This window comes from Trichosurus vulpecula, chromosome 7 (genome assembly GCF_011100635.1).
Source record: "Trichosurus vulpecula isolate mTriVul1 chromosome 7, mTriVul1.pri, whole genome shotgun sequence".
Lineage (NCBI taxonomy): Eukaryota > Metazoa > Chordata > Mammalia > Diprotodontia > Phalangeridae > Trichosurus > Trichosurus vulpecula.
The window spans coordinates 257750677-257765046 of record NC_050579.1 but is presented as its reverse complement, the minus strand read 5'-3'; the positions used below and the strand labels follow the sequence as shown (position 1 = coordinate 257765046).

Sequence of the window (14370 nt, the reverse complement as noted above, 5' to 3'; positions counted from 1 at the left end):
AGATGCAGAGGCAGGAAGGATAAATCCCCTCATTTTATAACTAAAGAAATTGAGAAAGAAAGGTTAAATGACTTGTCCAAGGCCATATAGTTGGTAATGATGAGGGTACAGTTTCTGGGAACACCCTTGAACTCTCCTGGACTCTTCCCACTAGATCTGGCCTTTGCCTAAGGCCATAAGTCTTTCATTATCTAGGCCCAAATCTCTGCCTAGCCTAGCCCTCTATTATGCAGCTGCTTCCCACCCTTGATGCTGAGCAAAATATCTATACCCTAGCTTGGGTACCCTAGCCTTCTGTAGTCTTTTATCTCCAGGTAGCCTTCAGCTATTTCCCACCCTGGAATCTGACCTCACCCCAGTCGCCCCAGTCCACTCTAAACCCCTCCTTTAGTCATCCCAGACTACTCAAGACCACCCCTCACTCCCTCCCACAATCTTTCTGTATATGTTTCATCTTGCCTCCAAATTCAATCTGGCTCAGATTCAATCTAGCTCAGATTGAATTTGGTCCACTTGCGAAAACAAGCATCACAAAGGGTAAGATTTCTTAAGACAACCCATTATGGCAAATCTTTAATAAACTTTGTCTTTTTCCTTGCCTGAGAAGGCTTGAGTTGAATTCTTTTGGCAGGAACTGGCCTGTCAGTACTTTGGAGTCTCAAGCACCCCTCAACCCCAAACCCCATCAGTAAGTATCTGAGGCAGGGTTCAAACCTAGATTTTCTTGACTTTATTATCTCTATCAAGTCACAGAAATCTTAGGGCTCTAGAATCTTGGGAAAAAGGAGCATTACAGAGACAGAAATGAGATCAGGACCACCCACCTGCATGTAACTGAGCCGTTTTCCATCCTGTGATGAAATAGAAAGATGTCACTTCCGTGGTATAGAAGAAATGAATACAATTGTAAATAGAACAATGAGGGAAAAAACTTACTTAGCTCTTCCTGGAGTTTCTCTGAAGAAGGAACAGAAATAAATGACTAACTATAGTCAAATATACAATGGAAGATTGTCTTTTTTCTATGGATACCTATTATTAAAGAATGATCAACAAATCAAGAATGAGGAACATTTTCATTTTCTTTGTAATATTCAGGAAGTTCCTGTTGGTTCATCGCCAGACATTCAGAGCTGGAATGGACCTTGGGCATCATCTGGTCCAGTTCCTTCATTGTACAGATAAGGTAGGCCAAGAAAGATTAAGTAAGTTCCTAAGGTCACACAGGTAGGAAGTAGAAGAGCTAAGATTCAGACCACATTTTTTTGTATTAAACCCACTTATCTTTCCACTACGTAAAAGATCCTTTCTGAATTTAGGTAATAGAGGGAAATGTTTCAAGGCAGGAGGAGGAATGATAGCTACATTGAATTCTCAATATTTAATTATTAAATCCCCAATCATATATTTACTTTCGAAAAAACTCAGACATTGAGCAGTACATAAGGTAAGCTTAATAAGGGTGAAAGCATTCTTAATCTTATAACTCCTTTCCTATGGTCTGAGAAGCTACCTGGCATATCTGGTTAAATGAATTGAAGCTACTTCTTTTAATTTCTCTCTTTTCCTAATCTTTATATATTCTATTTATGATTTCTCTACCTTTGTTGCAGGATTTGTTATCTTTTTCTCTGTTTTTGTTTCTATGTAGTTTCCAGATGAAAAATATGGCGCCAATAGTGAGAAGTCCAAGAGCAGTAAGAATCACAGCCATAGATATCATCCAAGGAGATAATTCTGAGAAGAAGGGACCTGAAACAAGATTCCAGAGAGTTATAGTCTAGAAGGAACACCAAGAAAATTCAGTTTCCTTGAGACAAACAGGTCGGTCAAATTAATGGTAGCGGTTGTGGGCAAATAGCAGAGGATTAATCTCAGAGTTATCTATTTTATTGCTCTCTTCTCTTCAAGGCTCCTACTTGTGTCTCATGGTTCTCTCTGGGGGTCCATTGATGGCAACAATCATTACTCTTTGTCTATCCAGAAATATTGCTAGTAGTGGAAGTTTATTTGGTAGGAAGGTGGAGAGAAGAATCTTTTGAGTTATCTTAGAACAGACATGTGGTATAAAGCATTAAAATAGTCGTGACAGGGTTGATGTCTGATTTTCTCCCTCAGTGATAAATTCAGCATGGAGACTGAAGGGATGGCGAGGAAGTGGAAGGGAAATACCCTCCTTTTCTCTAAGTCACTGAGTATGACACCTTATAATTATGGGTTGGAAGGAAAAGCTCTTTCCCCCTTCCATCCCTTTTACCCAAATCATAATTTTTCCAGTTCAGAACCAAAATGGAATCAGGAGTGAAAGAGTTGCTTGATCCCAGCCTTTTCTCTTGGTTTGTCTCAGCAATAATGCTATATACTTATTCTTCTGATGACAATGATGGTTTCAATAATTAAACATTTTTTCCCTTTGAACATCTTTCAGGTAGAGACTTCTTAGTTCAGAATGTTTAGAATATAGGATCCCAACATCACAGGATATAGACCTGGGAAGGACCTTAAAAATCAGCCAATTCATTGCCAGAGCCCTCTTGGAACATATTTAGAAGAATTATGAGAGTCTAGCTAAGGAAACTTTAATATTGGGTTAGGAAGTATCTCATCAAGCTTATGAGGTTACTGCACTTAGAGAAAGATAAAATCAAAAGAAAGCACCAGGATATTATATGGGGATTAATAATTCACAAATGTATTCCATTTGAAGATTTAAAAAGACTTTCCTTACAGCCCGGTGAGAGAGGTAGTACAATTAGTTGTAAGAGAGATTGAGCAAGAAGTTCCTCATCCATCAGAATTTACCTCTCACCTTCTTGAGCAGAGGTCAGCAAACTTTACAGCTTGTTTTTGTACAACCTGTGAACTAAGAATGGTTTATATATTTTAAAATAAAACCTATAGTTTGCTGCCCTCTGCTGTGGAGTATGGTCAATTATTATTATCTCCACATTATAGATAAACAAACTCAGAGAGGCTCAAAAAAGTTCAATGACTTACTTACCTGTAGTCACACGGTGAGTAAGAGTATGCCACGATTTCTTGAACTCATGTCTTCTGACATCTGCCTTCCCTATCTCCTATACCAATGTGACTTCTTGAATAAAATGCTAAAACAATAGGTCTCAATGTTCATGTTCAAGTATGATCCAGGATACATCATTTAGGTTATTTTATTCTAGTAATGGGGGTAGGTTGTGTTGAACTATCCATACTCTCAACTATTCCTCCTACCAATTACTCCTATTCTACCTTCCCCTATGAGGTAGGGAACATATCTGAAATAATTAAGGAAAATGTATGTATGTAGTATATATCCATGTCATGGTTTTTCTTTGTGTGAAATTATTTGAATGATATGAGGATTACCTAGGTTGTTTCCTGGGTCATATTCCAAACAAGTAAACTAACCAACATGGACTGAAGAATAAACATATTAATTTACCTGGTAGATCTCTGGGAGAGAATTCTTCAAAGACAAGAGATATTGAATATAATATAAACTTAAAATGTGATAATTAGGAGTTAGAAGAAAGACATTTTGGAGATTCAACTTTCCTTGCTAGAGTCTGAGAGTTGAAGAAACTCCTCTGTATACATTATCAAATCCAAGAGAATCTTAATTGCCCAAGGGGAGACTATGATTAGTTATGGTATTTGGGAAGTGGCCTTAAGAAAAAGGAAAAACCAACTTTTCCCCCATGCTATATAGCTTCTTGGGTATTCTTGGGAAAAAAATGGCATCTTATTTGTATTCTATACAACTAACTACGTGTTAATGCAAATAAAAAAAAAGCTGCCTGTAATCTCTACATCTAAAGGAGAGATCAATCTACTTCCGACTTCAGTGGGAAAAAACCCAAAGAAGAGTTTGAGCTGAAGGAGAAAAACGGATTGTGAAGAAAATTGGGAGGATTATAGAATTATGAAGAAGGCCAAAGACTGAATTAGGGAGGAGAAATTTGAGAGGACTTGGGAAGTTGAAGGAAGATGAAGAGAACTCAAGCAGAAGGAAAAGGAAGTGAAGAAGAGAAAGTAGGTAGACAAATGGGTAAGACAAGGCAGGAAGTTCATAAGACAAGGGGAAAGAGGTATGGTTGTCAGGTGGGGCTACAGTGGGGAGGGAGACAACCCATAAGGCTGAAAACCTTCAGAAGCACTTCCCAATACTAGAGGAGAACCAGAGGAAGCTACTCGCAAGTCCACATAATAAACTGAGAAACTTACTTGTAGCAAATATAGAGTATATAGAGCATAGGAAGAATTTTGTAGAGACCTGAATAGATAATGTGATGTTTATATTTCTTCCATTGCCAAGTAACTTTTATTTATACTCCAATGAGAGCTGGTGTCCCTCCTAAAAGAGAAGGTAAAAGGACATGAAGAATGGTACTTCACTTTCCAATTTATCAGAAAGAATGAAATTTTCCTGGAAGATCTGTAACATGAAAAAGAAAGAGGAAAAAAGGCAGGCAAAAATTCTGACTTTCATCATGTTGGAGAGTAGAAAAATGTGATACTGAGTAGAATGGAAGATAGGTATATCAATCCCTTGGGGATAAATAATAGATTTGAAGCTCTTTCTGAAGAGTTTTTCTGAGCAAGCAGCAACTTGCTGTCCAAGAAATGATAATGTAACTTCACAGGTGCTGTCAGAGCATTTTTATTAAGAAAGGTCAAGAGTAAGAGGATGAGAAGTGATTGTAGACATTTCTTGACCTGATAACAGCAAGACATGTTTATTGTCTTTCCAGGATGTGTGTATAGCAAGTGACATAGAACCTCTGAAGAATTGTAAAAGTGGATTTCTACCTATTTTTTGGCAAACTCACAATAGTGCCAGATGGTAGTAACTGACTTTCTTTTGAAAAAGTTCTTTTGGTTTTAGAAGCCAAATATACTGAGTATTACATGCATATTTTTATGCATTCATTTTCAAATTAATGTTCTTACTCAAATTCACCAGACGTAGAAGGCAGGATAATAAAGTACCCTGCCCTAAAGCATCTACTGAGGTTTTCTCTGGCTGAGGAAAAAAAGAAACAGCCAATGAAACTAAAACAAAACTCCTGATAGGCAGTCATACAGGGGTCAATACCTTCATTTTCTCAATTTCCTTGGTACCAAAGGGAGCCTGTCTGAAGTGGGGATGGCGGACCAAGGGAACAATATTTTTTCAATCTAATTTTGTCTTAAAATAAAAGGCCTAGTGACAAAGAATAAAGAAATGATAGTGACTCTTTTCTCTATCTCAGTCATATCACATCTCAAGTATTGTGTTTATTTTGGGGCACCACATTTCAGGAAGAGTATTGACAAGCTGGAGAATTTCCAGAGGAGGGTAATAAGGATGATCTTGATGGCTTTGAAATCATGTCATATAAGGATCGAGTGGAAGAACTTAGGGTGCTCAACTTCTAGAGAAGAGAAAGTTTTGGGGAGATAGTAATTGTCTTCAAATATTTTAAGGGATATTAAGTAGGAAGAGGATTGAATTGGTTCTGCTTGGTACCAGAGGGGAGAACTAGAGTCAAAGTGTAGTAGTCACAAAAAGGCAAATTTAGATCTGAGAAGTAGGAGCTATTCAAAAGTGGAATAGATAGCCTTGGGAGGTGATGGGTTCTTCCTGATTAGGGGTCTCCAAGCAAAGGCTATCTAACCATTTATGGGATATGTTGTAGAGAGTTTCTATCTTCAGGTATAGGTTAAACTAGGTGGCCTCTGAAGTCCATTCTAGCTCTAAGATTCTGTAATTTTATGAAATTAGGGCATAGAAGTCAGAGGAGTTGGAAAGCGAATAGAACAAAGGACCCATTGGAGACATTTTATGGAAGTTGGCTGACCAGGAGAGCTGTACAATTCTAAGAGGGTGGTGATTTAGGTCTGGAATTCTCTTTTGCATAAACCATAGACAGGCTGTACTGAACTGGTAAGAATATCTTCTCCCTTTGTAGTCAAGCAAGCTTAGGGATATCTCTAGATTGAACCAAAGGTGAGAGCAAAGTAACAATGAACATCTTAGGTGACCACAATGAATGATATCTTTGTCAAGAAGGGTCTTACTAGAAAGAGCTTTGTCTCTGGAAAGAGGTGTCCAATATCAAAAGATCTCTATTTTAAAATGATTTCCTAATCTGAACATAATTGGATTCTTTATCTACTTTATGAATAATTTTGTGTTCTTAGAAATCTTCACAGTTTTAGTAAAGTAGTTGTGATACAGTCTTGAGTAAGTCTGCAGTGGAGTAAAGGGAAGGCTAATTTTCCATTGCTTTAGTCAGGAAGGCCTTACAAGTGTTCAGGTGATTGCCAGTTAAAGAATTTTGTTTTAGCAACTCAACATAAACAGAGCTTAGGGAAGAACTAACCTGGTATAGAAATCCTCACCACCTTCTCCAGATTGAGGAGGGGGTTTTGAATGGAACAGGACACACTCCGCACAGAATGGTCTCTGATAACCACAGAGGCTTCTACAGTAATAAGGCCATCTCCATTAGGTGTCTGGGACACTGACAAAAGTGGTAACATCTCTCCTCTTAGATCTTTCCATTGCACCTGGGGCATTGGGTACCATCCAACTGATGTGCATTCTAGGAGGATGCCTTCATCTCCATAAGCTTCCATATGAATATGAGGATCAGAGCCCAGGCCTGGAGAGAGAAAAATTCATCTGAATTCTTTAGTAGATCCATTGGGCATGAGGGGTGGAAGGGAGGAAGGGATAAATGGAACCCTTAGAACGGCAAGTCTAGTGACATATGTTAGCCGTAAATAGATATATGTACAAATATACAAGTATGTGAATACATATATACCAACATATATAGCATATCCATACACATACACATTTACATACATAAACATACATATACATATGCACATACATATGCATGATTCTGCTCTAGGGAACTGAGTAGACTTCCTTTGGGTCTTTGGCCAACTCTTAACACTCTAATCCATTCATTACTCCTACCTGTTATCACTGCAGTCTGCCCCAGGCTGTTAGTACCTCAAGGGCTAGAAAGTGCTCCCTCTTTCATTTACTGTTCATTCCTCATTTCCACTGCTCTGGTATTGGGGTTACAGTAGAGAATCAATCAATTAAATGTCTACTGTCCAGTGCTTTATAAGATATAAGAAACATTTAAGGCAAAGTCTCTGCCCTTAGGTAACTTAGAGATGAGTTGGGGGAAATTAGTATAATGCACATGAAGCAATTAGAGAAAAACTAAATGCTGAGCCAAGTTGATGCTGACTATAAATGCATTTGAGGTCATAGATAGAAAGAAATTAGCATAGGTGGGAACAGTCAGGTAACACTTCATGGTGGCAACAGGATTTGATCCGGTCCTTGAAGGATGGATAGGGTTTTTAGAAATGAATATTATTTCTTTCTCCTTTTAGTTTTGATCATACAGCTGAGGGATCATCAAGTCACAGTAGCATACTTCAGTTGTAGAATCACATTTTAAATTGACTAAACCTCTCAAAGACTGAATCTGCAAACCTAAAATTATATCACAGAAGTTCTCTCTCTTCTTTTCTACAGAGCAGAACTGAAATAGAACAACCAAGCAGAAGATAAAGGAAGAAATCCTTGAAATAGAATAGAAAGGTAGAAACCTAGAAAGAGAGAATATGAAAATAAAATGTCCCATAAGACTTTTTCCTGGGTCCACTATAGTATTTCAAGTGGTGATCTCACTAGCTCCCATGGATTCAATTATTATCTCTATGCTGAAAATTCTCAAATCTGTATATTCAGCTCTAATCTTTCTCCTAATCCCCATACCCAAACCTCCAAATGCTTAATAGACTTCTTAAACTAGATATCTCATAGATAACTGGAACTCAGCGTATCTAAAACTAGTTATATTTATCCCTGATCTCTTCTTCCCTCCGACTTCCTTATTACTGTCAACTGTATTACCATTCTCCCAGGTATCTAGCCTTGAAAGCTCCTTGTCATTCTTGACAGTCTCTCACTCCTTTCTATTTCTTCCGTACTGTGATACTGGCTTCCTTGCTGTTCTTTGAACAAGATGCTCCATCTCTTGATTCTGATAATTTTTATTGGCTGTCCCCTGTGCATACAATGCCTTCTGTCCTCATCTCTGCCTCTTGATTTCCTTAGCTTCCTTCAAGTCCTAGCTAAAATTGCACCTTCTACAGAAAGCTTTGCCCAATCTCTCTTGATTCTTGTATCTTCCTTCAGTTGACTATTTCCAATTTATCCTGTACATAACTTGTTTGTACACATGTTGTCTCTGCCATTAGAAAAGAGCAGAGACTATCTTTTGCCTTTGTGCTTAGCACAGTGTCTGGCATACAGTAGGTGCTTAATAAATATTTATTGACTGACTCACAAGCAAATAGAGCTTGTCATTTGTCCACCATTTGTCTTCCTCTCTAGGTTTTCATCCTTGAATGTGCTTGGGTCGACTTTGCTTGGTTGGATATCTTGCTAAGCTTTCTTTAGATTGAGTTTGCCTCGCTCCCACCCCCAGCCTCCACTGCTTCTCTCAGTTTTTTGAGAAAATACTGCTCATAAACTATCCATTAGTCTTCTTTGTAAGATTTTATAGACAAATGTATATTCTAACCTGGTGTTGCCTTTGTTAACCCTCTCTCTATTTGGCAAGCAGGTAAAATATTTCCCAACTAAGGGGCTTTCTGTCCTCTTCTGGTCTTGTAGCAATTAATTTTGGTTCGTAACTTTAGAACAAAATTTTGTATTGGTATTGGTATAAGTTTTGTTCATTTCTCATTTTTAATTTTCTATAGATCGTTTAAATAATTTAAGATTAAATATTATTAATTTAATATTATTTCTTTTTCTCATTACTTTTCTTGCTTCTTGTTTACTGTAAATTCTGATCTGTCTGATAACTGAAAGGTTGATGGACTGTGCGCAAAACGTGATTATTTCCATGTCCGTAATAAATCTTTTCCAGTCTATTAAAATATGGTCAGTTTCATTCCTTGTGATATTGGTGTTCACGCTACCTAACAATTGCTATTTTTTTAAGATAGCGTACATGATAAAGAGGCATGAGGCTTCTACATAATACACAAATTTTTATCCTATAATTTCTTTCCTCATTGAAGATGAAGATGAACTGTATTTCATATATATTTCTCCCTATCCTCACTGTTTCCACTTTTGCTTTGGATATATAAGATATACATATTGATTTAATTTGGAAGATGTGATTAAATTTATTTCCCCCCCATTTTACACTGTTTATTTAAAAAAAACCCTATGTAATAAATACTAGACATCATTTTCAAAGCTACACTGTTATTTTATGCTTCTTTCTAAGTTTTCTTTTGTTCTTTATTGTTCTCCCTCCCCACCTCACTCTGGAGTAGGCTACCATTAGACACTAATATGTGTATAAATATACATACATACATACACACATACATATCTGTATGTGTGTATGTATGCATGTAAAACCATACTAAACATACTTCTATTTAACAATTCTTCCTCTGCATGTGGAGATCATCTTTCTTCATAGGTCTTTTGTAGTTGAGCTGAGTATTTATAATACTCAAAATGACTTAGTTGTTTAAAGTTATTCTTAGGACAATATCGCTGTTACGATGTACGATGTTGTCTTGGTTCTGCTCCTTTCACTCATTATTTCATGCAAGTCTTTTCATGTTTTTTTTTTCTAAAATTAACCTACTCATCATTACTTATGGCACAATCGTATTTCATCACAGTCACATACCACAATTTGTTTAGCCATTCCCTAATTGATGGGCAGCCCCACAACTTGTAGTTCTTTGCCGCCACAACTAGAGTCGCCATAAATATTTTGGAACATATAGGTTCTTTTCCTTTTCCCCTAATTCCCTTGCGAAACAGACCTAATAGTGGTATTGCTGGGTCAAAGGGCATTCACGGTTTTATAACTCTGGGTATAATTCCGTATTGCTTTCCAAAATGATTGGATCGGTTCACAGTTCCGCCAACAGTGAATTAGTGTCCCAATCTTTCCATATCCCCTCCAACGTTTGTCACTTTTCCCTTCTATCATTTTAGCCAATCTGATAGGTGTAAGATGATATCTTAAAGTTGTTTTAATTTGCATTTCTCTAATCAATAGTGACTTAGAGCATTTTTTGTATGACATAGTTTTGTTTTCTTCATTGAAAATCTGCCTATTTGTGCCCTTTGACCATTTATCAATTGAGAAATGATTCGTAGTCTTATAAATTTGACAAAGTGTTTTATATATTTGAGATATGAAATCTTCATCAGAGAAATTATAAAAATTTTCTCCCAGGCCTTATTAAATTTCACAAAGAAGTTAGCTACCACTTTGTCCTTACAAATGATGTTGGTGTATAAGCTTCAAAATGCCCCATGAAATAATGTTTCTTGTAGCTTTAGGATGATAAAACTCACTCTGCCAATATCTTTCTTTAATTTCTCCGGGAGTAATTGTAAGACATCTTTCCATTTAGTTTCAACTTCCTGGTTTTGTTTATAGGAAGATTATTGAGATTGTTCTGATTCAGCAACTCTACCACTAAGCTACTGGTTGATTATTAGATAAGAACCTCACATTGAGTACCAATGATCATGTTAAGGTTTGTTTATAATCTAAAAATTGTGATTCTTACAGACAGTCTTAAACAGACACTCTTTGTCCCCTTTCCCACTACCCTGCCACTGTTCCTGTAGAAGTGGAGGGAAACATGCAGGACTTAGGGTCATTTTAAATCTTTTCTGTTTCATGGATTGCTACAACCAAATTATTTCATTACTATGTGGCCAACCTACTTGTGATGTGTGATTCTATGATTAGCTGGACTGGTACTTGGAAACAGATTTAATTTATTCTCAGGGCTACACTTGAACCCTTTATAAACGTGGTAGAACTTGCAGACCATGGCCTCCTCTGGCAAAGCCTTTAAGAATCCAGAATCAGTTTCCTGCCATGATGAGTTATCACAGTAGGCTTTTTGTGGAGAATTAAATTCATACCACATTTTAAAGTGGGATTTCAAAGCAATTCAAAAAGAAATGATGCCCAAGGTACAATTCCGTACTTTTCTCAGCAGTCTTTTCAATGGCTAACCTCCTCTTCTTCCTCATCTCCACCTTCTGGCTTCCTTAGTCTCAGCTAAAATTCCATTTTCTGCAAGAAGAAGCCTTTTGCAATTCCCCTTAATGCTAGTGCCATCACCCTGAGATGATCTCATACTAGGAGACTTCAACTCTGCTTTAAACTCCCTTACCATTCATTTCTTTAACCTACTCACTTTCCACTTCAGCCACCCACAAAGATGGTTATACCTTCGATCTTGCCATCATCTACAAACTTCCTTCCTCCAACAATTCCAAAATCCTTTCATCTTCCCATAATCTGTTAACTTTTCACCTCTCCTTCTGCCTTCCCTTACAAAATGCACTGTGACCTCCTGTTCCTTGACCTCTCAATTCCCTCTGGCCATCTCCCTCGCACTAGCTACTCTCTCCTCTTTTTCCCATCTTGATCCATTGGTAAATCAATTCCACTCTATGCTGCTCTGTTGTCTTGTTGATTGCCAAGTCTCAGCCTCAGGTCACCCTTACCATTCGTCACCTTTGCTCCTACAGACACACTGCTGAATGAAGGTGATGAGAGTCACTCAGCTGTTCTGACTAGGTCTGTCATGCAGCCTCACCCAGGCCCTTGTAGCCACTTGGCCATACTACTACTGTCATTGTTACTGTTTGGTCACTTCAGTTGTGTCCGACTTCGTGACCCCATTTAGGGTTTTCTTAGCAAAGACAATGGAGTGGTTTGCCATTTCCCTCTCTAGCTCATTTTACAGAGGAGGAAACTGAGGCAAATAGGGTGAAGTGACTTGTCCAGGATCATACAGTTAGTAAGTGTCTAAGGTTCATATTTGAACTCGGGTCTTCCTGACTCCAGGCCCAGCACTCTATCAACTGTGCCACCTAGCTGCTCCTTATCAACTTGGTATTGATCTCTCCACAGTGATTCTTCCAAACCTTTTCATTCCCCTTCAAACATCCCATAACTTCCCATCCCCCCACCCTCAGCTGAGATCCATGCCTCATTTTTTGTGGAAAAAATTGAAGCATCACTTTGAGCTCCCTCTTTCCCCTTCTTCCCAATCTCCTAGTACTCAGATGTCTTCTGTCACTATCGCCTCCTTCACCTTTGTCTCAGATGGCGAAGTAGCCTTATTCCTTAGCAAGGCTAGCTAGCATCTCTACCTGTTCAAATGGTCCCATTCCATCCTGTCATCTCCAACAGATTGTTTCTTCTGTCACCCCCACCATATCACTTATTTTCAATCTCTTCCTTTTCTACTGGCTCAATCTCTACTGCCTACAAATATGTCTATGTCTCCTCCATCCTGAAAAAGCCCTCTCTTGATCCTTTCATCTCCACTGACTATTGTCCTATGTAGCTAAACTCCTTGACAAGGCCATCTACAATAGGTATCTCCACTTTCCTCCCCTCGTTCTTTTCTTAACCCCTTACGACCCAGCTCCTGACCTTATCACTCCACAGAAACTGCTCTCTCCAAAGGTACCTACAATCACTTAGCAGCCAAATCCAACAGCCATTTAAAGATCCTCATTATTCCTGACCTTTCTGCAGCCTTGGGCCCTGTTGATCACAGTCTCCTCTTTTCTCTAGGTTTTTGGAACATCACTGTCGCCTCCTTCTCCTTCTACCTATCTGACTGCTCTTTCTTGGCCTCCTTCACTGACGCCTCACTCAGATCATGCCCTCTAACCATAAATGTCCCTTAGGGTTCCGCCCTTCTCCCTCTACGTTATTTCCCTTGGTGATGTCATCAGCTACCATGGATTTAATTATTATCTCTATGTTTATGAATCTCAAAGCTACCTAGCTTGCCCCAGCCTCTCTGTTTACCTTTAATCTTGCATCTCAGACTGCCTTTCAGATATCTTGAACTGGATGTCCAGTAGAAATCTTAAACTAAATGTGTCTAAAACAGAACTCATTATCTTTCTCCCAAACCTTCCCCATCTCCTACCTTCCCTATTACTGTAGAGGGCAACACCATTCTCCCAGTCCCTCATGCTCACAACCTAGGAGTCATCTGAGATCCTTTACTGTCTCTCATCCTGTGTCTCCCTTCCCCTCCTCTCCTCCGCCCCATCCAATCTGCTGCCAAGGTCTGTCTACTTCACCACTGCAACATCTCCCAAATATGCCCCCTTCTCTCCTCTAACACTGCCACCACCCTAGTGCAGGTTTTCATTACCTCACAATTGACTATTTCAATAGCCTGATGGCGGATCTGCCTGCCTCAAGTCTCTCTATTTCCAATCCATCCTCCATTCACCAGTGATTTTCCCAAAGCATGGGTCTGATTACTTCACTCTCCTACTTAATAAACTCCAGCAGTTCCCTATCACCTCCAGGAACAAATGTAAATTCTCTGTCTGTCATTCAAAGTCCTTCAAAACCTAGCCCCCTCTTACATTTCCAGTCTTTTTATACCATACTCCCTACCTTGTACTCTTCTAACCAGTGACACTGGCCTCCTGGCTATTCCAAGAACACTCCATCTCTGGACTGTTGGCATTTTCTCTGGCTGTCCCCTGTGCCTGGAATGCTCTCCCTCCTCAACTCTGCCTACTGACTTCCTTGGCTTTGTTTAGGTCCCAACTAAAACCCCATCTTTTACAGGATGTCTTTCCCAACCCTTCATTATTCTAGTGCCTTTGCTCTGTCAATTATTTCCTATTTATCTTGTATATAATATACACAGGATAAATAGGATATATTTGTATATATTTGTCCACATGTTATCTCCCCCATTAGATTGTAAACTTTTTGAGGGAAGGAACTATCTTATCTCTTTTGGTATCCCCAGCACTTAGCACAGTACTAGGGACTTAAATATTTATTGATTGATTTCCAATTCGTCTTGTACATATCCTGTTGTATGGAGGTGTTTGCACGTTGTCTAACCCCCTTAGACTGTGAGCTCCTTGAGAGCAGGGATTGTTTCTGCCTTTTTTTTATTCCCAACACTTAGCACAGTACCTGTCATGCTTAATAAATACTTGGTAATGACTTGCTTTATCACTTCACTTTGAATTTTACCTTGCAACCAAAAGACACACCTGATGGTTTGTCCTCCTTCTCTAGCTCAGCATCAGAAAAATCTTTGTGCTTGTTATTTCTTGCAGCCTTGATGCACTAACTAACCTAGTAAGATTTTTCTTCTCTTTTCCCAAAGCTAATCAAAAGGAGACCTTTAATTTGATCTTAAAACACTTCAGATTAGCTAGAAAAGTCCAGGCTAAATCCTATTTTCTCCCACATAGCCCAAGAGGATAGAGAATAAGAAGCTACTTAA

General features: G+C 38.6%; 1 protein-coding gene across 1 annotated transcript in view; it reads right to left on the bottom strand.

Moving 5' to 3' along the window:
* The window catches only part of BTN1A1 (butyrophilin subfamily 1 member A1), a 52997-nt gene that overhangs the window by 1221 nt on the left and 37406 nt on the right, over nucleotides 1-14370 (bottom strand). The window contains 4 exon segments of the mRNA XM_036768391.1: nucleotides 825-851; nucleotides 937-957; nucleotides 1603-1752; nucleotides 6366-6647. Coding sequence (XP_036624286.1) covers nucleotides 825-851; nucleotides 937-957; nucleotides 1603-1752; nucleotides 6366-6647 — 480 coding nt within the window.